General features: G+C 39.2%; 1 protein-coding gene across 8 annotated transcripts in view; it reads left to right on the top strand.

Annotated features, from left to right (window-relative positions):
• Positions 1-26,695, top strand: part of LOC144016439 (unconventional myosin-IXAb-like) — a 100,248-nt gene that overhangs the window by 33,712 nt on the left and 39,841 nt on the right. For 4 of the 8 annotated variants that reach the window (XM_077517597.1, XM_077517598.1, XM_077517595.1 and 1 more), the window contains exons 3-9: positions 7,327-7,421; positions 7,581-7,643; positions 8,233-8,332; positions 12,000-12,053; positions 17,067-17,167; positions 18,383-18,509; positions 20,543-20,632. In XM_077517597.1, the coding sequence (XP_077373723.1) occupies positions 7,327-7,421; positions 7,581-7,643; positions 8,233-8,332; positions 12,000-12,053; positions 17,067-17,167; positions 18,383-18,509; positions 20,543-20,632 (630 nt within the window). The remainder of the gene's footprint in view (positions 1-7,326; positions 7,422-7,580; positions 7,644-8,232; positions 8,333-11,999; positions 12,054-17,066; positions 17,168-18,382; positions 18,510-20,542; positions 20,633-26,695) is intronic. The other 4 variants (XM_077517603.1, XM_077517596.1, XM_077517602.1 and 1 more) reach the window with 3 other exon arrangements.

Below are 26,695 nucleotides of genomic sequence, written 5' to 3'. Positions count from 1 at the left end.
GTATAACTCATGAACGCAGTAAAATCTGTTAGCATTTTGTATTGCATTTTATTTTTTCCTCCTGTCGGTTTTCCTGTCTGAGTCCCCTAAAAAACAAAAAAAAAAAACAACTTTTGCCCTCTGAGTTGAGTCGTTCGTCAGGCCAATGAGATCCAGATGTAGGCCAGCACGGTGACAGCAACCATTAACGGAGAGAGCCAGCAAAATTGTGTTTGTGTCTCTGAGAGCGATTGAGCCAAAAAAACATGTTGATTCATATTTTTTTTTTTCACCAAACATCGTTAATGCGTGAACGACAGCAACACGAACGGACGACGTGTAGATTCGAAAGGCGAAGACGGCATGTGAAGCGAAAGCTTGTTATTTGGATTGATGTGTTATTTATAACTCTTAACTAGGTGAGTTTCTCTTCAATAATAAGATCTACGGATGGTTCAATCTAAAAATGGAATGAGTCGATTCATGGGATTACAATTAGGGATGCACGATACCGATACCGATAAACGAATAATTTAGAAAGTGCCGATGTCGATAACCGATAAGTAAGCCGTAATTGTTTGCAAAACTAACTTCAATACGAATATACTTTTTGAGTCCTCCTATATGTCGAATGATTGCAAACTTGACCACACATGTACTTGGAACACCCATGGAACTAGGGGCATGAAAACCAAATAAAAAGCGAGGGTGAGGAGAGGATTTTATTGATATCTCCGCTTCAAAGACAACCAGTAACTGATTTTGATTTTGCCAAAACAAATAGGCCACGTTTTAAAAATGCAACAAAAAACAGCGAGGGTAACATTTTGTGTGTTATCGGCGGATTTATTTATGTTTTATCTGTTTGAAGTCAAATTGGTCGATAATTGCCGATAATTATCGGCCACCGATATTATCGTGCATCCCTAATTACAATAATAAAAAAATCACACGGCGTACCAGCCAATGATAGGCAATGATGGCCATAATCCTAACCCTAACCCAGGTTAACTCTTTTACCGCCAAAAACGTTTAATGACGTATGCTAAAATCCCACTGAATGCCGCCATAAACGTTAATTGCCGTTTACTATGTTTTTTTTTTTGTTTTTTTTCTCTCAATGGGCAGTGTAACATCTTGTGCAGCGCTGCCTTGTCAATGGGGTTGTGAAATCAAAAACGCCCACTAACTATGGCCAGCAGATGGCAGCATTGCATCTCTTTTCAATAGGGATATCATATCACGATAGGGGCAATATCGTGATATTAAAACTGCCACAATATCGTCGTCGTCATGTTCACAATATTTAAACGGAACACATCTGTTAAAAAAAAAAAAAGTCAGGTCGATTTCCATTTGTGCAGTTCTAGCACCCTCTAGTGGCTAGTTTATTAGTACAATTTAATTTTCATTAGGGATGTTTTGGCCTTCTATGTTTCAAATCTATGCTAATTCTCAGATGACGGGGAACTGCGAGGGTAACATTTTGTGTGTTATCGGCGGATTTATTTATGTTTTATCTGTTTGAAGTCAAATTGGTCGATAATTGCCGATAATTATCGGCCACCGATATTATCGTGCATCCCTAATTACAATAATAAAGAAATCACACGGCGTACCAGCCAATGATGGCCATAATCCTAACCCTAACCCAGGTTAACTCTTTTACCGCCAAAAACGTTTAATGACGTATGCTAAAATCCCACTGAATGCCGCCATAAACGTTAATTGCCGTTTACTATGTTTTGTTTTTTTTTTTTTCTCTCAATGGGCAGTGTAACGTCTTGTGCAGCGCTGCCTTGTCAATGGGGTTGTGAAATCAAAAACGGCCACTAACTATGGCCAGCAGATGGCAGCATTGCATCTCTTTTCAATAGGGATATCACGATAGGGGCAATATCGTGATATTAAAACTGCCACAATATCGTCGTCGTCATGTTCACAATATTTAAACGGAACACATCTGTTAAAAAAAAAAAAAAAGTCAGGTCGATTTCCATTTGTGCAGTTCTAGCACCCTCTAGTGGCTAGTTTATTAGTACAATAAAATTTTCATTAGGGATGTTTTGGCCTTCTATGTTTCAAATCTATGCTAATTCTCAGATGACGGGGAACCTAATTTGCTTGTGAAGCGATCAATGTGTGCTTGCATTAGCAAGTAAGTGCTTCAATATTGTTATTAGAGATTGTAAGTGGTTTATATGCATTGCTGTTATGTACAAAAGCACAATATTGTGCTTTTTTTTTTTTTAAGTATGAGCTCTTTTTTTTTTTTTTTTTTTTTTTACAATATTGTGATCTTTTTGAAATATCGCCAAAATATTAGTGTCAAAGTCACTGTTGTGCAGCAAATGTATCTTTTCACTTTATTCTTTTATTTTCGCTGATGTCACTCAAATGACCTATTTTCAAATGGCGATTACTAAAGAATGGAATAAGGTAGAAATGTAGTTTTTTTTTTTTTTTTCTAATAAAAGACTGGAATCCAATCTTTCATATGGTAGCCACCATGTTTATGTAGTCATGGCGCACAATATTCTGTTTGCCTTGAAAGATGAGCGAAAATGCTTGAAATCGGCTGGCACTTGTCGGAGTTGTTATTTTATTTTTATTTTTTTGGGGGGATAACGTGTGGCTGTAAAAGAGTTATTAGGTCACCCATAACCCGAATGAAAACACGCCCAGTCGAAAACGGTTGGACGGCTTTTGCAGACGAAAGCTCATAGCCAGTCACTTTTGTGAAAGATGAGCTCATGTGTCACACGCCACGTTGTAAAAGTCATGTGGTTTGCTTCTGCCAGTCGTAAAGAAAGACAGTGAATCACACTTTTTTTAAGGGTGCGGTACGGCACAGTGATTTTTTTTTTTTTTTTTTTTTTTTTTTTTTTTTTTTAAGATGTTTTGCTTTCCCACGTTGTGGTTGGAGTTTTTTTTTTTTTTCATTACCACGTGAGCCGACATTTTACAGACATTTTTTTTTTTTTACTGAGTTGGAAGCTTACGTCCACAAATTCAGAATAAGTCGTTCCGGGATGTTATTCTATAAAATGTTCAGCGACAACACCGTTTTTTTAATTGGTGGCAAAACGAGACGAAACTGTTGGCGAATGCGCCTCGTAAACAGTCGGAGAGAAGGAAGATTATATAGCGCTCGCGTTTTTAACGACTGCACCGAATGTTCAGCCAGTAAATGAGGTCCATGGCGGGCTGACATTTCAAAAGAAAGGAGCGGTCTTTAATAAACTGGGAAGGAAGTGCTGCCATAATTGAATATGTGCCTATTGGGTTTGATTCAGGGGATAACCAAACACTCCGTGAACTTATTTCCCCCTTTTCTTGTAGCTTACGTCCAAGATTTGTCATCTTAACTTTCCACATTGTTCTTCGACGCTCTTGAGCGTCACAGTCATGTAACCTCACTCCCCCACTTTTTCCTGTCCTGTCTGTTTTTTTTCTTCATTAGACGGATCATCCCATTAAGAATGGAACAGAAAGAATAAGCGGAGAAGTTTTTTTTAAGTGTTTCAAATTAGCAATGGGCTGTTTCGAAATGGTGGACAAAGCTAGCTTGATGCTAGTTGACCATATTTGGGCACGGACATGTCGTTGCGGTTGTTTGTTCATCATGAATAGCGGTTAGATGAAGCTATATCATGTCGGTCCAGATAAGGTGTAGGTTGAGGAATTATTTTTCCACTTTTTGTCGAAATAGGGCAGAGCTATGCTAACGCAACCATAGCAAGCGTCCGCTAGCGGCGCCCATTCAAGTAAGTGGGGGATAAAGTCAACCCAGTAAGAACATGGATTCAAAGGTAGTATGAGAGCCATTGTATTAAAACAGATTATTTTGTTAGGGCCCTAAAATGATCACTCATCCATTTCATTGACCACAACAAGCTAACGCAAGCCTTTGAAACAGATGAGCTAACAAAAGCTAAAGCTAACAGCGTTCACTTGTGTTGCCAAATGTAGGTCAAGTACAATTATTTATTTTTTTTCCCCCATTGGACCTTTTGGGAAAAAAAAACGCAGTGCTGTGTGGGGAAATTGTGTTTTTGAGCTGATTTTTACCTTCACGCTTTGAGGAAGCTATCGCTATGCTAACTAGCCAAGCTCCCATTTGGCTCCTAACCACAACTGAAAAAGCGGTTTATTAATTTACCCGGGAAAGAGCTGATGAAAGCATTGTTCAAGCTTGCAGCATTTTTTTTATTATTTAAAACGCCTCAGATCTCTGCGAGACAGGCGTGATATTTCAATTAATGGATGCTTATAGCTAACTGTTGCTTTAGCAGGTCTCCATCTCGATAAGTAGGTCACCTAATGTTTAATTTTTTTTTTCTCCCCTCAAAATACAGCTTTTGGGCTGGAGGCAAAAAGTGACGGTTATAATCTTTAAGATGTTTTACCCCCCCCCTACTTTGAGGAAGCTGCTGCTATTCTAACTAGTGAGCTCCCATTTATGTCCTAGCTAGCCACTTAAAATTCCATAACCGTTTATTAATTTAACAAGGAAACTGCTAATCAGGGGAAAAACAAAACATTGTACAAGTCAGTAGATAAGGAGTAGAATTTCATTATTTTGGCGCCTGAGTTCAGCTGCGATACAGGTGCAGTCACTCAGATATCGGATGCTAAGCTAACACATCCATCTCCGTAAGTAGGTCAGCCAATGTTTTTGCAAAAAACAGCCACTGTGCCAGAGGCGGACAGTTATGAAGGTTATATATTTGAGCTGCTTTGACGAAGATCCCAACATGCTACTGTAATTAATAAAGCTGACACCCGCACAACAATTTGAGGAAAGGATGAGCTCATTCCAACACGTTTTTTTGTGTGTTTTTTTTTCTCATTCAGATCGACCAAAAGAAGCTAACAGAAAGCTGCCGGCATTTCATCATTTTAAATCGCCACGACAACAGACAAAGCTAACCAAACCTAAGCTAACTGTGGCCCAATTGGCACATTTCCCACCTGCGTTCCCGAATGTAGGTCACCGAAAGGTTTTCGGTAGCTGATGGGGAAAATACTGCTGCTGCACTGGGAGGAAGTATGTAAAAAAAAAAAAAACAAAAAAAAAAAAAAGGTTTTTGCTATTTCATATGATTTCACCCCCTGCTAACAGGAAGACCCTGACATGATAATTAGGCCTAACTGGCCCCGCGCTCGCCACCGAACAAGCTAAATCCTGTCTTGGAAAGACACGGCTTGTTTCCTCTTTAGGCTAAGGGAAAAAAAAAAGAAAAAAAAAAAAAAAAAAAAGAGTATTAGCAGGAGAGGAAGAAACAAGTGGCTAATGTAATATGACGGCGTGGAAAAACCCAGAGGGGTGAGAAGCATACATTAGCATAACGTTATTTAGCTAAATGTAAATCTGTTATTTGAACGGCGCTAGCACAAATGAGCTAGTCTCGCTACCATATGGTACAGCAGGCTATGCAAATAGTGTCGCTGCTTACAGGTATTTTACTTGTATTTTCAAGATACTCAGTGAACCTTTGCTTTGACATCATTTTAACGTAAAAAAAAAGAAAAATCAGTCAACAAGTATGCTAAATTCAAGTACAAACATTATTGATAAATCACATATCTGTGCGTCAAACGCACATATTAGCACAAATCTGTTTATGAATAAATCCCAATGTCCAGTTGTAAACGCAGTATTAAAAATGAGTTTGTTTTGTAAGGTGAACGTTCCCGGCAGAGTCAGATACATGGGTTCCTTCGCAATGTTGCGTGCTGTTTTTTTGGACTTTCTGTCATGACTAGGGTCATGCAAGCGTTATGCTTACTCCTCGTGACTAGGGTCATGTAAGGGTTATTTTTACTGACTAGGGTCATGCAAGGGTTATGATGACTGTCATGATTAGGGTAATGTAAGGGTTATGTGTACTGTCATGACTAGGGTCATGCAAGGGTCATGCTTACTCCTCGTGACTAGGGTCATGTAAGGGTTATTTTTACTGACTAGGGTCATGCAAGGGTTATAATGACTGTCGTGATTAGGGTAATGTAAGGGTTATGTTTACTGTCATGACTAGGGTCATGAAAGGGTTATGCTTACTGTCATGACTAGGGCCATGCAAGGGTTATGCTTACTGTCATGACTAGGGCCATGCAAGGGTTATGCTTACTGTCATGACTAGGGTCATGCAAGGGTCATGTGTGGGTCATGACCGTGAGGTCGTGTCTGTTTTGAGCTGATGTAACCAGCATCTGGTTTCAACTGGTAAAACGCCATGTGATGTCAGAAGCTATGTGATGTCAGGAATCTTTAATCTCTTTTTCTGGTCAACAGCCAATCAGATAATTCCATGTCAGTCCTGTTAACCACATGTCTAGCCACAACCAATCGGATCGATTCGCTGTCTATATAAGCCTGTCTGAGAGGGGGTGTTTTTTTTTTTTTTTTTTTTTGTCGGATTATTACTTCTTTTCCTCTGTGCACCTCCACAGCCCAAGTTACCGTGTCGTGATTCTCGATACATTCTTGTTGTTTCTCGTCTAGTCCAGTTTGTTCTACGCCTCCAAGAGTTAAAATCTTATTTGTGTCTGCATTTTTGGGATCCAAGTCCAGAACATAACACTCTCACCTTACATGACGCGCGCGCCCACACAACATAATCCCCGTGTGTGTTTTTGCTTTGCCGTGGTCACAGCAGGAGCTAACCACAAAGCAGCGTTCCCAACTAAATCAGCCCGACTTTTTGGGCCCGCTCATTAATCTCACCGTGCTGTTCATAGAAAGCAGCACACACAAACACACGCATTCTTAGCACATACAGTAACACACTTTTTGCGGTTTTATCTTCAACAATGTCTTTCCTTGAGTGTTTGTTTATTTTATTTATTATTATTATTATTTTTAAATAATGAAAACAAATCTGTTCGAGGGGGCAAACCTTAACATTGTAAAACCTTTAACTAGCTTGGAATTTTTTAAAATCGTGTTTTGGGGCTAGAAGATGTAAAAAAAAAAAAAAAGAAAAGTCAATTAAGGCTGTCTTCGCTTTCCTACATTGGCAACATTAGCTAAATAAACCGTTATGAAACTGTAATCTAAACCAAATGCAGTAGTGAAGTCATAACTGCATTCAATATTTACAACAATATTTCCTTCCTTAAAGCAATGGTAGTCATTACAAAAAACGGCAACAAGTAACACACAGTCTGTCACAATTTTAAATGGTGTTCCTCAGGGAACTGTTTTAAGTCCCATCTACTTGCCATTTCCCATTAGCAAATGCAGATGCCAGAGCAAAAATGCCGCGATGTATTTTATCACTGTTCACTCCGTGTCCCGACTGAAAACGACCTGACGGTGGCGCTCTCCCGCTCTTCTCGCAGGCCTTCGGGAACGCCAAGACGGCCCACAACAACAACTCCAGCCGCTTCGGCAAGTTCATCCAGGTCAACTACCAAGCGAGTGGCACCGTTAGGGGGTAAGACCCGCAACAAAGTACAAAGAAACGCAACACAGAATGCACGATGTACTCAAGACCTCTTTGAATGTACTTAAGTACAAAAGTAAAAAATGAATACCTGAAAAATGTACTTGAATACAGTTGCAAAGTATTTGTACTTGGTTTGTGTGGTTTCAGGGCCTATGTGGAGAAGTACCTGTTGGAGAAATCCCGTCTGGTCTACCAGGAGCACAATGAAAGGTAAGAGACGACGACACGAGAGTCTCTTCCTGTTTGTGTCACATGACCGGGGACACGCCCCTTTTCGAAAATGCCCGAAACAAGCTGAGGGGCAATACTGAGCAGATATTAGCAATATTGTGACTCTAAAATGTCACTTGCTGTTCATAACCAAAAATTCATTTTTTTGTAAAAAGCCTCTTTTTTTGAGGCAGCCATCTTGTACTGGCTTGTGGTGGCGCAATCACAAATCACGCAAAGAGGAAATGTGAGCCGCACGCTTTCGTGTCTTGGAGATGAAATGTCAGATGATGTCAGATTGACAAAGAAACTCAAGCCTGAAAGCGCCTCCATTTTCTCAGCATCAGCATCAGGCCGTCAGCAAAGACAGACCGTAGTATATAGATTTTATATTATTATTTTTTTTAATATACAAATAATGATGTCGTCAATTAGAAATGCAAAGTTTGACTCATTTTTCAACATTCCACAATTCACACTTGACTCACTTCCGAGTATTTGTGTGGAAAAGACTTCTTATATATTTAATAATTCTATTGATGTAGCCATGTTGAACTTTTTTGATATTGGTGTTTGTGTTTGTGTGTAGGAACTACCACGTGTTTTACTACCTGCTGGCTGGAGCCAGCGAGGAGGAAAGGAAGTCCTTCCACCTGCTCAAACCGGAGGAATACCACTACCTCAACCAGGTCAGTACGGACAAGCGCAAACGCAAACGTTCATTTCACATGCTTCACGCATGATGTGCTTGTAAAATAATGTTTTGTCACATCAGTCCGTGTTGCTCCATTTCAGTACTTTGATGCTAAAAGCATACGTGACTAATCAAACGTTAAATAGGAAATAGTTCAGCGAAACCGTCACTTCCTCGTTTGTCTTCTTTGCATTCCTCCTGTCCGCTTTCCTGAGCTCATCACTTCCTTTTTGACTCCTCCTCCTTTTTGACCTAGAGTGCTGGGTTCCTTCCCTCCTTGCTTCCTTCCTTCCTTCCTTCCTTCCTTCCTTCCTTCCTTCCTTCCTTCCTTCCTTCCTTCCTTCCTTCCTTCCTTCCTTCCTTCCTTCCTTCCTTCCTTCCTTCCTTCCTTTCTTCCCTTCCTTCCTTCCTTCCTTCCTTCATTTATTCATTCATTCATTCCGCTCCCATTTACCATTCATTCATTCATTCATTCATTCCACTCCCATTTACCCTTCCTTCCTTCTTCCTTCCTTCCTTCCTTCATTCCTTCCTTCATTCATTCCGCTCCCATTTACCCTTCATTCATTCATTCATTCATTCATTCATTCATTCATTCATTCATTCCACTCCCAATTACCCTTCCTTCCTTCCTTTCTTCCCTTCCTTCCTTCCTTCCTTCCTTCCTTCCTTCCTTCCTTCCTTCATTCATTCCGCTCCCATTTACCCTTCATTCATTCATTCATTCATTCATTCATTCATTCATTCCACTCCCATTTACCCTTCCTTCCTTCTTCCTTCCTTCCTTCCTTCATTCCTTCCTTCATTCATTCCGCTCCCATTTACCCTTCATTCATTCATTCATTCATTCCACTCCCAATTACCCTTCCTTCCTTTCTTCCCTTCCTTCCTTCCTTCCTTCCTTCCTTCTTTCCTTCCTTCCTTCCTTCCTTCATTCATTCATTCATTCATTCCGCTCCCATTTACCCTTCCTTCCTTCATTCATTCATTCATTCATTCATTCCGCTCCCATTTACCCTTCCTTCCTTCATTCATTCATTCATTCATTCATTCCACTCCCATTTACCCTTCCTTCCTTCTTCCTTCCTTCATTCATTCATTCCGCTCCCATTTACCCTTCATTCCTTGCTTCCTTCCTTCCTTCCTTCCTTCATTCATTCCGCTCCCATTTACCCTTCATTCATTCATTCATTCATTCATTCATCCCTTCCTTCCTCTCTAATTTACCATGTCTTCCTTCCATATTTCCTTCCTTTCCTTCCTCTCGTTCCTCTTCACTTCCGTCCACCTTATTTACATCTCTCCTATCTTCCTTCCTTCCTCCCTCTTTACTCAGGCTTTTCTTCTTCCATTCTGTCGCACTTCCCTTTTCACCCACCTTCATTTCTCCCTCCTGTTATCCTACTTTCGCATTCTTGCCCGTCATTCCTTGCTCCCTTATTTTTGCTCTTCCTTCCCTTGTGCCCTCTTTCTGCCTCCTTCCTTCATCCCGTCTTACTCAGCCAGCCCATTTCCCTTCCGCATGTATTTATTTACTTGTTCATGTTTACTCAACTGGAGCACCTTGCTGCAATCTGTGGCGTTGATTGCATCAGCGGACTCGTGCGCGCCATCTTCCATCTCGGCGCGCACGCACGCACGCACGCACGCACGCACGCACGCACGCAGGCGGCGAGTGCCCCTCAAAGACGAACGTCCGCTTATCGTTTTGGGTCTCTCCCAAGAAAAGTATCACTTTCCCCATCCCATGTTGTTTCCCCCCCCCTCCAGCATCTTCCCAACTGCACCCCGTTACTATGCAGTGTTGTTTCCATGGTAACAGAATGACTCGCGCGGTTAAGCTCGCGTGCCGAGGCCGCTGGCACTCGAGCGTGTTTGTGTGTTTGACTCGCACACACATGCGCACGCGCACCCACACAGACTCGCGCGTTCATCCATATTTAGCTGTTTTTTTCCTCCAGATTTGGTTGCCAGCGTGTTGGGTGTAAGTCCCCTCTCAGTCCATCTGTCTCACTTTTCCATCCCAAATATGCTTTTGCTACAATTTGTGTATACTTTTGCTAATATTTGATTCATTCTCACATTTTTTTTTTTTTATTTCACTATGCCTGTGACATCTACATGTGTTGGAATTTGCTTACAATGTATAACATGGCCGCAAGTCTTTTTTTTTTTTTTTTTTTTGTCATACTTGTTTCAGAAGGATCAGTGCAACTTGTATTTTATTTTGTTGTGAGACGTCACCATACATGTCGCCGGTTATCAAAGGGTTGTTAAAGTAGCTTTTCTACAGTTTCTTAAAAATGTTTTACTTGGGTTTGAACCAAGTCGTCGATGAGTCAACTTTACTTCTTTACATCGATGTTTAAAGCTTGAAATCAACGGATTGTTAATCACACTCATTCCCTCAAATCAGCCAAGATGCCCTGAAACTGATTCTTTCTATTTCCATTATTTCTTTTTTTTTTTTAAATTGGAGTAACCAGTCTGCCAATTAGACATGGGCCAATTACCGGTTTGACAGTTTACCATGGTTTTAAAAAGTCAACGTTTCAATAACTGATATTATCAATAACACCGGTAACTAGACTAAGTGTAATTTCTGGAGAAATTGTGTGGGAATGCTGAAAGCTGAATGCTAATAAAACATTTCCCAAGCAAGATTTGCTGAGCAGTATTAGAGAGCTGGTAATGATGAGAAGTTATATGTATGCAAGTGGGCGGGGAAAGTGGGACTTGGAAAAAGTTCAATGTCAGTTCCATTGAAAATGAATGGGGGGGAAAAAGTTGATGTTTAATGTTAAATTGTGCAATTACTGTAAGTTATGTGGAATCAGATGATATATATGGTGTGAATTTTTGAAGCAAGTTGAAATCTGAAAAGTGTCAATCGGATGTATTAGGTGGGAGTTTTTGCACATCAAAAAATTGTGGAGAATAAAATGTGCCTGAAATAATACTAAAGAATCCGAATAACATATGCGGGAATGCTGAAAAGCAGTCGCACAATGAGCTCTGCTTCTCCTTTTTTTAGGGGATGTCTAAGTAGGGAACAATACGATTGGCTGCTTGCAGAGTTGAGTAAATGAGCCATCTCTTTGAATTTAATTGCCTCCAATTAACTCAGTTGAGCAGAGAGGGGAGGGGTGAGCTTTTCAGCAAGAGGGAGTGAGCGACACGAAACATGGATGCCTTTTTGCTCTGTTGTGCATTGTCCTGGAAAAAATGGTGCAATCGAGTACTAGTTAGCCCCAAGGACAACGTGAGTAGCCCACGAGTCTGTTCTAAAAATAACACACCAGGGTTGGAACACTGTGACTTACTAAGAAGGATTGAAACAGGAAAAGAATGTTAACATTTATTTATTTCAAGCTTAACATGGTACAAATTTCTTCTGTGCCAAATATTTCTTGTTGTGTTTAAAAATAAACTAGATTGTGTTCAAAGGTAGAACAATTATTATTCCTCTGTATTCCTATTTTTGGGGATGCCGTCGTAGGCCCAACTGCACTATTATGTGATCTGTGTGATTATTTTTATTCCCGTCACATCTCACCGGTCGAACGCTTGCGAATCATTCGTGCCGTCGTCGTCGTCGTCGTCGTCGTCGTGTGTGGTTGTGATCCCGCTAACGCACTGTGTGTGTGTGCCTCACTTTGCAGATGACAAAGAAATCGCACAAACTCCACTGGGACAATTACTATGAGAGCGAGCTGGTCAGTATGGAAACGCCTGCGTGTGCGTGTGTGCACGTTGGGTGGGCGTGGCTTGTGTGATCTCAGCTGCTGCCACTTGAATGGGATCTCTTCGAAACCCTTCCGTCCTGTTCACTTTTTATGTTTCGGGTTCATTTTGACCCCAGGCCAAGAAGATCCAAATTCGTTGAGCAGAACAGTATGTAAGGGTTAATAAATGTCTCCTAACATTTGAAACGAGGCGAGATATGAATCCCAAATGTGGCTGTTTTTCACTCGGAAATTGCATGCGCAATCAGGAAACCCTCAAGAATCCTCTTCAACCGATCTTCAAGTACTTTATTGCTAGGTGAAGGTTGATAATATCACAACCGGAAACCGCCGTCGTAAAAAGGGGAGAGTTCAGGACTTTTATTTGTATTTTTTTATTTTTAATAAATGAGCACTGCACTTCAGTTCAGTTTTGTCACAATTATTTGAGTCAGAGAAAGTGCCGTCCTTTTTTTTTGTTTTTTTTTGTTTTTGTTGGGTTCCTGTCCTGAACCTTCTGCCTTGCTTGTTTGGTCCGTTTTGCTGTGCAAATTTTTCCATCCGCTTCAAAAAATGTTTGCTCTTGGGATCGTGTCAACCTTATATATATATGTATATTTTTATATATATATTTTTTTACTTCTTTAACTTTACTTATCTGACTGACCGTCATAATTTCATTGGCGAAAAAAATCTTCATGTTTTTCGTCACAAAAGTTTTTTTTTTTCCAGACAAAACTGAAACGAAAACTAAAATGGAAACCATTCATTCTAGTCCACACAAATAAGTAAATAAATATAGTCGTATATTCCCAGCCTCCATCTTCAGTTAAATTATATGTTCTTATTTTTAACTTCTCCTCCGTGACGCGTAACTTGAATGTAACTACAAGTGATAACAAACCAGTTCTTAGATCATCCAAATTAAATAACAATGCACATTTGTGACATGGACAGACCCCCCCCCCAAAAAAAAAAAATAAAAAAAAAAAATGCGAAGAAAAAAACAAACTCTCTATTTAGTCTTTTAAATTTCTGTTAAAACTTTATTTTAAAAAAACACACTGGTTTATGTGAACATGTCATTAGTTTCCATTTGCACCACTGACCTGTATAAATGACTGGATAGCCGATAGCCCATACGCGCCAATGCAAGGCCATTCGTTGAAGTCACAGGGCGGCCATCTTGCTCCTCCCACCTCGCGAGCAAACTACTGTATCATCTTATACGGTATATGTGCTGTAGGCAGTTAGTATAAAAGACTGGAGGCGGGGGTGGAGGGGGGGGATTGTCCCGGGGTGGTGACTATTTTTTAACAAGTTTAAAAAAATAAATACATAGATAAATAAATAAAATTAACAAGTGCTATGCTATGCTAAGTATGTGCTGCTTTGAAGACCACCTTTTTCCCCTTATTGCTCAGTTCCTTAGACCCCAATATTACATTGGGAAGATGCATCTTTTGTTGAATTAAAATTAAAATTCTTGAATAAAAATAAATAAATAAACAGGACTATCTCAGAAAATTAGAATATTGTTGTTATTGAATATTATTTACTATTTTAATATTGCTGATTATGGCTTACATTTTAAGAAAACTCAAATATCCTATCTCAAAATATTAGAATATTTCCTCAGACCCAAAAAAAAAGAAGCCATAATCAGCAATATTAAAACAATAAAAGGCTTGCAATATTTCAGTTCATTTGTAATGAATCCAGATTCCAGAATGTCTGGCATTTTTGCTTATTTAATTGCATGACAGAAAATACGGCCTCAAAAGTCTTGGCCTATCGTCTAGCCAGTCATATAGCTAGATGAGGGATTCGCACGCAGTTATCTGTGAAAGACCTCAGAGATTGTAACCTTTCGGTCCCAAAGAGATGATGTCACCATCTTTCGTCCCAAAGAGCAAACGTTGTTTGCATATGTTTGGTTGTGGGCCTCCTCCGTTTGCTGTGTTTTCAATCATATACTGTACGTGCTGTCGTTTGGCTGTCTGTGGTGTCGGCAGGGTGCTGCTACGCTTTTATTGACTGACTGTATATTTTTTTATGGGCTGTTGTCGTCACGTGGGCGATTTTCATTTGAGCGCCAGTCATCATTTAGTCGACGTCGAGTTTCCACCGAGCGGTCCAGTTCGGTTTGGAAGGGTACAGTAAATCCGCAAGTGGTTTTGCGTGTGACGGCGGGATGACGACACGTCGTGTAAGTGCAGTATTTCCCAACTTGTTTTTCAGCCAAGGCACATATTTTACATGACGCACACAAAAAAAAGCACACCAAGAGACAAAAAGGTCACAAAAAAAAGTGGAAATGTGGCTTCTGCCATTGAATTCTTTTCCCCCTGTCGCTAGCAATTGTTACTTGGCTTTGAAGTGATGCGGAACGACGGCCGTCATTTACATTTCAATCGCTTGAGTTGATTTAAAAATAGATGTGGTGGAAATTCAGGGGATGATCAATGAGACTGGCTGATTAATTTACCTTTCGTTTGATCTGAATTACTGCCATAGATGTTCTCTTTTGATGCTGAAAGCGATAGCTTGTTAGCTAGCAAGCTAGCCGTTTATATTTTGGTATATTATTCAGAGTTTAATCAAATGTTTTATACTTCTCTGCCACAGATGAGGAATAAAAAAAAACATTTTGGTGTATATCAGGCCTCGTTTGAGCAGCGGGACCTCAAAATGTATCTTATGCTAACATGTAGCCACTTAGCAGCAGGTAAAGGGTGGCAACGTGACACAGCCAGAGGGCTCTGCGATTACATTAAATATCTGGAAGTTTAATACGGAAATATGGAATAATATGTGAATAAATATGAAAAATATAGGTATATTAACTCGTTCACTGGCAGCCATTTTCACAGCCATTTTGCTCCCAGCTGCTTTACTGGATTTTGACTGATTTTGCAAGGCCCACACAATATTGTGTTCTATTGCTATAAAAACAAAAAACAAAAAAAATGGAACCTACCAAAAGAAAGATTAGAGTCTCTTCATCTATCGGGAAAAAAAAAATCTGTTTCTGTTTTGCAGCAATTAGCATTGGGATAAAGCTAAGTTTCAGCATTATTCCCAAATGGCTCTGATTGATCTCTTATACTCTGGTGCTACCTGCTGGCCGTCTATGTTATAGCTACCATTGCTTCAATCATTCTCTTCAGTTCAGAGGCTGCATCAAAGCCTTCTGTATGCGCTAGCATAAAAAAAACAAAAAAAAAACAAAAAAACATGTAAATCCGTCTTTGGGAGCATGGTAATAATCAAAATAGAACGTATTTATGCGTATTTGGGAGCAAAGGAGTTAATAAATATGGAAGTGACCATTCTCTGTCCACCATTCAACCCATATTTTCTAGCTCCTGCCTTTTGATACTCATATCAGTTTTATTTATTGAGAATCTAGTCTAAAGTACTGAACTGAACGGCACTACTTGGTGGAAACTGAGCTTGATGTCGTTTTTACTCCTGATTTTTGCAACGTCAGCATAATGCAGCAGACTCAAAGACGTCTTTGTTTCAAATATGTCAAAAATAAATACACTGCAATATCAATGATGCCCTTACTTGGTTGGCTCAAGCGTGTTTGTCCAATTATGATGTTGCTGTCAAACAAACATCGAATGTGAACGTATCACATCGCGTTGTTTGGCACAGAGGTCGCGAGCGCAGCCTTCAATTTGAAAAGTGGCTCGATTGTTCTCCCCAGAGGGAAACAATGCGGGGAAGAAGGAGTTTTTGGATGTTCGGATGTGAGGACGAGCGAGGCTGCTTGTGTGTTTTCTGGAGCTGGCTCATGAATTTGCTTTGTTTTGTTTGTGCTCGGCGAAAATGTGCTGACCTGCGCAACCTGCCCGTACATACTATATGCATGTCATGTTGTGTTTTGTGACTAAGTGAAGTCAAAGCGAAAATCACATTGATTTTTTTAAAATTTTTTTTTAATGATTTCTACCACAGTTTACCTAAGTCGTCAAAAGATTATTTATATATATATATTTTTATTTTTTTATTTGTTTGTTTCTTTCTTTCATTTTTACCAACCTGACTTACAAAATCCAGCTCAATTTTTGCTGTTAGGTCAAAACCCGAATCGGCACTCCACCAGCTACACCTTTCAACTTCTTCTTCTTCTTCTTCTTTCTTTATATTTTGAGGCATTATTGTGAGGTTCAGATTTTTTTTTAAACAAAAATATTGGAATACCAAAAAAAAAAAATAATAATAATAATTAGGGCGGTGCAATTAATCAAAATTGCAATTGCAATTATTACACTCCACAATTGCAAAATCAGCATAATGGTAAAAAAAAAAAATCATTAAAACAAATTTTTGAGTTGTTTATACATTTGTAAATTTTTTTTACATTTTAAAATAACTAAATAAATTTTGTTTCATCCAAAAAGATCTTGCATAATTATAGTTTCAAAGAGTTTTATTTGTCTTAATATATATATCTATTTTTTTTCATTTAAATATTTTCTTATTTTGTACCAAAACATAAGTGATCGTCGTATGGCACGCTGCAAATGCTGCACTCCAACTTCAAGATTGTGCCACCATAAATGAATACATAAATATTATTATTCATGTATATTATATATTAAATTCTGTTTGGTCCAAAAAGAACTTACATAATTATAGTATTTCTATTTTTTTTAAATTGATCTTAATATTTTTAAATGTGTAAAACAGTTTCTTGATTTGTACCAAAAAAATAAAACAATTATACAATGTTTCAGTGGTAAAAAAAAAAATTCTTAATTGTCATATGATTGTAAAAACAGGTTTTGGAAAAATTGTCCTAAAAAAAAAAAGAATGTACCAGATGCACCATATGGAGATGTTTATTTCAGTTGTCCACTGCTTTTGTTGATATGCTCTCCATTTTGTCTTGCACGTAACGTTTAATATGACGTGTGGATGAAGGGGGAGAAACCGAACCAAACCAAACCAAAAACCGATCCTGTCTTCCCGCGTGTGTGTTTGTGATCCCAGCAGGACTGCTTCAGCGTGGAGGGCGAGGACTTGAAACACGACTTTGAGCGTCTGCAGCTGGCGATGGAGATGGTCGGCTTCCTCCCCGCGACACGCAAACAGTAAGCGCCGTGACGTGACGTGACGTGACGTGTGCGGTTACGGAATATACTGAGCCCGGGGAACCGCAGCCAGCGTTATTGTGTGCTGCTGCTGCTGCTGGCTTTGGGATGCCAGAGTGAAGTGAATGTGCAAATATTTAGCCTACAAAACTATTTTTTTTATTTTTTATTTTTTTGTGGCTGCTTATTACCAGCTCAGCACAATGCGGTTGCCGCTGTGGCGACCGTATGGAGGGTGAGAACAATCAATCACTTGTTCGTCTTCACGCTCGGCTGCTTTTCTCTCCGCATCGCTGTATCTGCAAAGTATAACTATATTTCATATCGAGTTAATATGCAAACAATGTTTGTCTTTTATTATGACTGGTGACTGTCTTGTGCAATCTTTTTCATTCAGTGGCTACATACAGAAAAATCAAAAGATGTTAGGGTCAACCAATCCATCAAGAAATGTTTTATTAATATTATTATACACCATTTTCTAGTTGTTTATGTTAGAGAGGTGTTAAGGCAAATAGTTAAAGGGATACTTCACTTATTTATCGAATTATAGCAGTGCTTCTCAAATAGTGGGGCGGGCCCCCCCCAGGTACCATCAAGGGGGGCGCGTTTGACCTCGGGGAATATGCTTTTTTAATTTTTTTTTTTTTTTTTTTTTACTGTCCTAGAATAAAGTGCAATTGCACCTCCACTACATTAGGGGGCAGTGGCGCTCTCATTATTGGCAGAGTGTGCGCAGGGAGCATTCGCTCGGTGGTGCAGGGGTTTTGTTTGCACTGAGCATGTGCGCTTTGCACACAGCCAAAAAAAAAAGAAAAGAAAAAAAATCAGCACAAATTATTTTATATTTTTGTTTTGCAGGTTAGTTGTTTTTTGTTTTGTTTTTTTAATATTGTGCTCCTGAGTTAATGTTGGTGATCAGTTTGAATGCATTATTATTTATTGATTTCATGTAATTTTATTTTTCCGTATCATATGGTTTGACATGGTCAGTCAAAAAAATGTTTGTGGTTTAATTAAGGATGGAATTTTATTTTTGAATTTCAGATGCACTTTAAATCTTTTTCTGTTACAGTTAATAAAGATATTCTTTGTTGTAAGTTGCTCCATATTTCAGGTGATGTCATCATCAGTCGACGGCAAGTGGAAAATGTACTTTTGAATGATTGTTGTTTCAATACGCGTGTCTTCTTCCCCCCCCCCACCACCCGGCAGAATTTTCTCATTGCTGTCGGCCATCCTCCACCTGGGCAACATCCGTTACAAGAAGAAGACGTACAGGGACGACTCCATCGACATCGGCAACCCAGAAGTCCTTCCCATCGTCTCGGAGCTGCTGGAGGTTAGCTTGATTTATGACTTATGTACATAACAGCAGTGCATATAAACCACCTACAATCTCTAATAACAATATTGTGGCACTTACTCGCTAATGCAAGCACACATTGATCGCTTCACAAGCAAATTCGGTTCCCCGTCATCTGACAATTAGCATCGATTTGAAACATAGAAGGCCAAAACATCCCTCGTGAAAATTAAATTGCACTAATAAACGAGCCACTAGAGGGTGCTAGAATTGCACAAATGGAAATCAACCTGACTCTTTAAACAGATGTGCTGCTTTTAATATCGTGACACGACGACGACGATATATTGTGGCAGTTTTCATATCGCGATATCACGATATTGCCAGTATCGTTACATCTCTACTGTGCATGTTCGCTTCTTCCAAAGATAGCTATTAGTTAACTTACCACCGTCCATTTTTCTTCCTTCTGAATCTTTTTTTTTTTTTTTTAAATCCCGTGATGTATGGCCCACCAGAGAAGCATAATAACCGCACAAATGTGTGGCTTTGAGCAAAAAAAACAAAAAAAAGTCTCCGTCTCTGGCTCTCTTCATACAAGCAGCAGCTTGCGGTGACGCTGGAAGTGAAGAGGTGCTTGACACAAGACCGCCTTGCACTTAGGCAAGGTCCCGGCGGTGCGCTTTTCTATTTTTAGAAGTCCCTGGTTCCTTTTCCCCACTCGTGATCACAGTGTCACACTAGTGTCAAGATCCTTAACCTTGGATTGAATCCTTAACTCAGGCTTGACTGAAATTGTAACCAAAGCTGTATATACCTTAAAGTGAGTACAAACTATTTTGGCGCGATTACATCGCATTGCATCGCATTGTTGTTTACATTAGTGATAGACCGAGTTTTTTCAAGGCTGATACCGATTATTAGTAGTCAAGGAGATCGATAACCGATATTTCAAAGCCGATATTCATTTGCAGTAAGAGAGAAAATTTGAGCGTCAGAATAAAATCAACGACATTGAAGTTGGAATTGGAATGTACAGCGGCATCGCTGACCCTGGATCAGTTTTTACAAGCGCGCGTTTACGAAGCGATTAAACGTGCGATCTGCGCTACCGAGCAACTCGCGCATGCAAATATCAACCAATTGCTTCGGAGCAGCAGCCGCGGTGCTCTTTGGCTCCTCGCCAAGGGATTAGCCCGCAGTGTGAAATCAAGTCTGATAATGCCCTCGCGCACACACACACACGGTTTGGTGAGACGATTCCTAATCCCAGACTGGAGGCTGGAGGAGATGTGTTGGGTCTGACATCTGCTTCTCCGTGTCGCCCGCGGCTGGTCCGCAGCCAAGTTTTGGTCTGCGGTTTGGCGGGCGGGCGCACGCCAGGAAATACTCGAGTCTGAAAAGCGAGGAGGAGTTTTTCCTCCACTTGGTTTCGGGATGAGTGACTGTGGATCGTAGCGTTGGTGTATCTGAATGAGCAACAAACCGGGAGAGCGGAACAAGATGTTCGAATCTCAAACCCGGATTATACCCGTCGCAAACAAAAGTCGATGTTGACGTAACGCTGACTGTGCAAGGCAGAGCAATAGAAAGGACCAATGGAATAAAGTTTTTAGGTATTATTTTTGATGAACACTTAACATGGAAATTACATATAAAAAAATATGTCAAATCTAAGGTATCGCAAAACTGTAGCATTTGCACACATGGCTACAGAATACTAAATGCATTAACCTGAGGATTGTACATTTCAAGTAAATAGGCTTTATAAAAACTAATGAATATGTATCATATCATGTTTATTTGTTAGGTTTTTGTTAAAAATATCTTAAAAAAAAAAAGTAAATGGGAATTTGTCATGTAAAGAAATTACATAAATCTTAAGTTAGGCTTGAAATATTTCTGTGAGTGTATAATTATTGAAATTATTGAACAAAGCACTTAATTTAATACAATGCAGCCCATTAAAAACATGACAAACAGCCACACAAAGTCAATTGTTTACAATCTGGCCGATCTGTCATTTCCAACGCGGTCAAGCCTTGTTTTGTTTTCGTCGCCCCCTGCAGGTGAAAGAGGAGATGCTGCTGGAGGCACTCACCACCAGGAAGACTGTGACTGTTGGAGAGAGGCTCATCGTGCCCTACAAACTTGCAGAGGTGACACAAACACTTCTCCAGATACATGCCACAACCCAGAGGTCGTTTTCTACTGAAAGCCAGAAATGAACTTGCTCGCTACCAAACGGACAGACGAACAAAAACAAACAAAAACTTTTTTTTTTTCCATTTCTCCTGCCCTTTTTAAGAATGTGCACATTTCCGTCGTCTTACGCTATCCTCTGTGAAACAGGAAGTAGCTTGCTAGCTAACAGACAAACAAACAAATGTATAATAAATGTTCCATTTTTTTTTTCTTCATGGCCTTTTTAGTCGCATTGAAAACATTCCCGGCAACTGCCCAGTTAGAAGTGTCATGATCTAGCTATCTTAAGTTAGCCTGCTAGCTAACAAACCTTTGGATAAATGAACACAGTAACATGAACTGTGAGCCCCCTGCCCCAGAGACAAAAGTGGTATGATCCAGCTACCTAAAGTTGCTTGCTAGCTAACAGACAAACAAGCAAATGTATAATAAATGTTCCGTTTTTTTTTCTCTTCTTGGCCTTTTTAGTCGCATTGAAAACATTCCCGTCAACTGCCCAGTTAGAAGTGTCATGATCTAGCTATCTTAAGTTAGCCTGCGAGCTAACAAACTTTTCGATAAATGAACACAGTAGCATAAACTATGAACCCCCTGCCCCAAAGACAGAAGTGGTATGATCCAGCTATGTTCAGTTAGCCTGCTAGCGAACAGACAAAAAAACAAATATATAATAAATGTTCCATTTTCTCTTCTTGGCCCTTTTTAGTCATATTGAAAACATTCCCGTCCACCATTTTAGCTCCTCGTCCGCCATTTTGGCCGCAGTGTTTTCCCGTCGACCGCTATTTAGCCGTTAGCTAGTGCTAGTGCTTGTGCACTTGTGGGAGTATCTTTGGCTTTTTTCGCCCTCTTCTTTTTCCATGTCATGGCTCTAAAGAAGAAAGCTATGTTTTCAATCAATATCGGTCCAGCCGAAAGAAAAGGAATTACTATGGAAATGAAACTAGACATCATAAAAAGATCGCAAAAAGGAGACACCGGCGAACATCGGCAACGACTTGGGCTTCAGTTGAACAGTCGTACCGCATTTTTTTTCTTTTTAATTAACTCATTTGCTCTCAAAAACGTGTAAATGTTTTTTTTTATGTTTTAAGTGTCCCAAAGACGTATTTATACGTTTTTTTTTTTTTGTTTTTTTTTATGCTAGAGCATACAGAAGGCTTTGATGCAGCCTCTCAACAGCAAAGAACGGTTGCAGAAATGGTAGTTATTACACAAACGGCCAGTAGGTGGCAGCAGAACAAAGGAGATCAACCAGGGCCATCTAGAAAAAAAGCTCAATTACTTAGAATTTTAAATAGATTTGTGAAAACTGATGAAACTTAACTCTCTTCTAATGCTATTTGCTGCAAAACGGAAACAGATAGAAACATACTTTTTTTTTTCCCTGATGAAAGAAGAGACTTTAATCTTTCTTTTTGATAGGTTCCATGCTTTTATAGCAATAGAACACAATATTTTGCGGGCCTCGCAAAATCAGTCAAAATCCAGTAAAACAGCCGGGAGCGAACGGGATTGCGAAATGTGAAAATGGCTGGGAATGAATGAGTTAAATGTATTTTAGATTTTTGATGCAAATTATTTTGATGTAAATATTGGCATTAACTCATTCACTGCCATTGACGGAAAAAGACGTCAATGTCAATTTTTTATTTTTTTTTGCTGGCCTGGCAGAGAATGTGTTAATGGGCAAATTCGACTTAAGTCGAAATTCGGGTTACATCGCTAGCGTAGGAGCTTAACTGCGACGTAACTCGAGGTCTGATCTTAATCATAATCTGAAGAAACGTGATGGCGCTTTTGCAATGTCGGTCCAATGAGAAGTTGTTTTGTGGCAAAGTGCATCGATTGTTTTCGTGAGCTTCCTCACGCTTGTCGGGGAAAGTTTTTCCATTGTGGCCGACCCGTTCAAGCAAACTCTATACATCCCGTTTCCTGTCGTGCCATGCGGCCGTCTCCGTCGACTCGCCCGCCTCTCGGATGTGACAGTCGGCCCACGCGGACCTTCTTTTCAGTAGCGAGAGTTCATCGAACAGTACTCGATTACTGTGCGGAATGTAATTTGGCGTCCAGCCTTCCTTTCTGCTAGTGGCCGCGGGGGCTTTTTTTCGTCCGAGGCAGGAAATACGACACACAAACACGTCTGCTGAGCCGACCACCACCCACATGCACATCTGATCTGCGCGCTAACAATAGTTGCTCGCAAGACCCCGCCCCCCCCCACCACCACCATCCTTGCAGTCATGTGCTCTTGTCTGAGGAATGTGAACCCTCCACTGGAATATGCAGTACAGACGATGAACTTTCACTGTGACTTGCCCGAGCTGAATGAAAAAGCGAAACGTTTTATTTTAAATAAAAAAAATGAATTGAATTCAAATCGACATTGCGATGTAGTAGTATGCAATTTCATTGTGAAATTATTGCGAGGGTAATAATGTGCAGCGCGACATTGACACCAAGGTTAGGAAGCGGACCTCGACTGTTTGTCTCGCCCCCCTCGCACATCATTTCCTCTCATCGGCGCACGCACCTCATCTTCATTCGAACCCGGTGAACCCTGACCTGCGATTGCACCGTGCGCTCGCCACAGGGACCTTCATTGGCACTCTCCTGAAGGAAGCAGACAAATGAGGTTCCCGACAGTCCAATGCAAGAGCTGTATATAACAATTTGCTCTCTACGGAGAGAATAACGCTCACGTTTTATTGATGTTATCCTCTTTCACATACAGATCTTGCAATTTTTTTATTTTTTTTTTATTTACCAGGTCTGTAACAGGAGCTATATTAACATTTTCTACACTGAAACAAAATTGACTGTAGAATTTACAATAAAACAAAAAAAGTTGCCAGCTAATTCTTGTAAAAATCTAATTGAATTATTGTGAAAATTTATTACAGCATATTACTGTATTTTTATTTTTATTTTATTTATTATATTTTATATTATTTATATTTTTTTCACATTTTTTTATTGTTTTATTTGTTATTTTTTACTAAAAATATTTAAAGTATATAAACATTTACTTTTTTTTTTTTTTTTAATAAAGAAAACATTACTCATAATGCATTGTGGTATATACAATTAACCCGTTCGCTCCCGGCTGTTTTACTGGAATTTGACTGATTTTGGAAGGCCCACAGAATATGTGTTCTATTGCTATAAAAGCATGGAACCAGTTTTTTCTTTCATCAGGAAAAAAAAAGTATATTTCTATCTGTTTCCGTTTTGCAGCAATTAGCATTAGAATATAGCTAAGTTTCATCATTATTCACAAATCTAGTTAGAATTGTGAGTAATTGAGCTTTTTTTCAATGCGCTGCTGCCACCTGCTGGCCGTTTGTGCAATAACTACCATTTCTGCAAGCTTTCGTTGCAGTTGAGAGGCTGCATCAAAACCTTCTGTATGCTCTAGCATTAAAAAAAAAACGAACAAACAAAAAAAATATAAATACGTCTTTGGGACACTTAAACATAAAAAAAAAACGTATTTATATGTTTTTTTTGGGGGGGGAAAACAAGATAATCCTGTATTTTTTGCTGTAGATTTTACAGATACTTATTGTTCTACTTGTACCGGAAAATTGGGGTCGATACGCTCCTCACAAAAATATGTATTGTTAAATCAGCTCCTTTGATTTGTGTAAGCAGCTGACAAGAGGAACACTGGGTTCACTATGTTTCCTTTTATTTATTTATTTATTTGGTTGCCAACACTGTGCCAGATTCCACTGTGTGTGTGTGCAATGCAACTGCGCCACTGTGTTTGTCCAAAAACAAAACAAAAAAAACAACAACTGCGCTGGCACGTCAACTGTGTCCCATTTGAAATGCTTGCAAGTTTCTCACACCAGGCCGAGCTTGTAGATTTCTCAGCCTGACGTAAAACAGCCAGCATGCTTGCCAATTGACAAGTCACGTCGCCGAAGGAATTTAGTTTTTCATTTTACCTGTTTGGTTTGCTTGTTCAATTGAATTTTGTTTTGTCTACCGTCGCCTTATTTGCCAAAAAATGCACATGCTACTTTGAGGTGTGAAAAACCAGACATTTTTTAATTTATTTTTTCTTTTTTCTTTCAACCACCCAAAATATTAATTGGCATCCGACCTATCCACATACATATGTAATTTTCCCAGTTGTTGTCATGACTAGGGTCATGCAAGGGTTATGTTTGGGTCATGACCGTGAGGTCAAGTGTCTGTTTTGAACTGCTGTAATGGCCATCTAGTTTCAACTGGTAATACGCTATGTGATGTCAGAAGCTATGTGACGTCAGGAATCTTTATCGGCATGTAGCTATGTGATGTCATGAATATTTCATCTCTTTATCTAGTCAACAGCAAATCAGACAATTCCATGTCAGTTACCCGCATGTCGAGCCACAACCAATCAGATCGATTCACTGTCTATATAAGCTGTCTGAGAAATGTGTGTTTTTTTTTTGTCGGATTATTACTTCTGTTTCTCCGTGCAACTCTCGTTGTTTCTCGTCTAGTCAAGTTTGTTCCACGCCTCTCGATGAGAAGAAATAGTTAAAGACTTATTTGTGTCTGCGTTTTTAGGCTCAAAACTCAGAACATAACAGTTGTAAGAGGGTGTGCACACTTTTGCAAGTTCATTATTTCACCTGCTTGTTTTTCTTCCCCTCTCGAAAAGAGTGTTAGGGTATATGTACAGCTGACAGTTGGTGTCATTATTATAATAATAATAATAATTATTATTATTATTATTATTATTATCGTCTCAAAAAAGCCTAGCATTTGAACAGAGCAGTGTGAACTTATTTACGCTTTAATAAATTTAAGATGCTGTCCACAATAGATAAATACATAAATAAATACAGGATTCAACAAAAATGCCTAATGTATATTCAGGTTATCTAATCGACATATTGCAGACAAGAATTTAGCGAGGAAGCAAAGAAGAATATTACTTCAACATTTGCATCACAACTGTCAGTCCCCCGAGTTCCCTTTTTAAACCACATTCGGATTTTTCTTCTTGAATTATTCATAACCTTTCTCTTGCATAACTCGTCTGAAGCATCACAGCCCGAGCGGCTAAAAATACCACAAGGAATCAATAATGCACAAGTTGCCAGTATTTATTTATTTATTTATTTATTTATTTTATGATCTTCTAAACGCAACATTTTTCCCGCTTCAGCAGATCTCAGTCAAAAGTGAGTCGCATGCGGTCCAGCATGTTCCCGTCAAGCACTCGTGACAAATATTTGCTTTGTTTGGTTTTCATTCCGTGTGAATTTGAGTTGGGAATAAGATGAGCTTTTTGTTAGGAAGGCAAAAAAAAAAAAAGTTTGTTGTCTGCACATAACGCAAATGATACTGGCTGGATGATTTTTGGGGAAAAATAATTATCACAATTCTGTTGACTAAGATTGAAATTACAATTATTAGATCGATTTGTCAATCATTTCAAAACTTCTCAAATACTAAAACTCAACAACTCAGCTACTTTTCTTTCTTTTTGTACTTTTCTTGAACACTATTCATTTTGTCATGTACATTTTCATTCTTCATTTTCATTCTTAAGGGATACACGTTTTATCATATTTATTTATCATATTTATGGGATCCTGCGTTGGCTTTAGCATTAGTGCTAGCGATGTATTTAAAAACAAAGCATGTTTTGAATTTAAATGCACGAAATGTGTAATTCTTGTTGTCGTGTGTATTAGTTTAATAGTCTAAATTTCAACTGGGGTGTTATTAAACAGGTTTTAAGATGCTTAACTCATTCACTCGCCGCCATTTTCACATTTCGCAATCCCGTTCGCTCCCGGCTGTTTTACTGGATTTTGACTGATTTTGCAAGGCCCACAGAATATTTTGTTCCACTGTTATAAAAACATGGAACCTATCAAAAGAAAGATTAAAGTCTCTTCTTTCATCAGGAAAAAAAAGTATGTTTCTATCTGTTTCCGTTTTGCAGCAATTAGCATTAGAAGAGAGAAGTTTCATCAGTTTTCACAAATCTATTTCAAATTTTGAGT

This window comes from Festucalex cinctus, chromosome 3 (genome assembly GCF_051991245.1).
Source record: "Festucalex cinctus isolate MCC-2025b chromosome 3, RoL_Fcin_1.0, whole genome shotgun sequence".
In the NCBI taxonomy this organism is placed as follows: Eukaryota; Metazoa; Chordata; class Actinopteri; order Syngnathiformes; family Syngnathidae; genus Festucalex; species Festucalex cinctus.
Note: the sequence above shows the minus strand (reverse complement) of the source record. Positions and strands in the feature narration are given on the sequence as shown.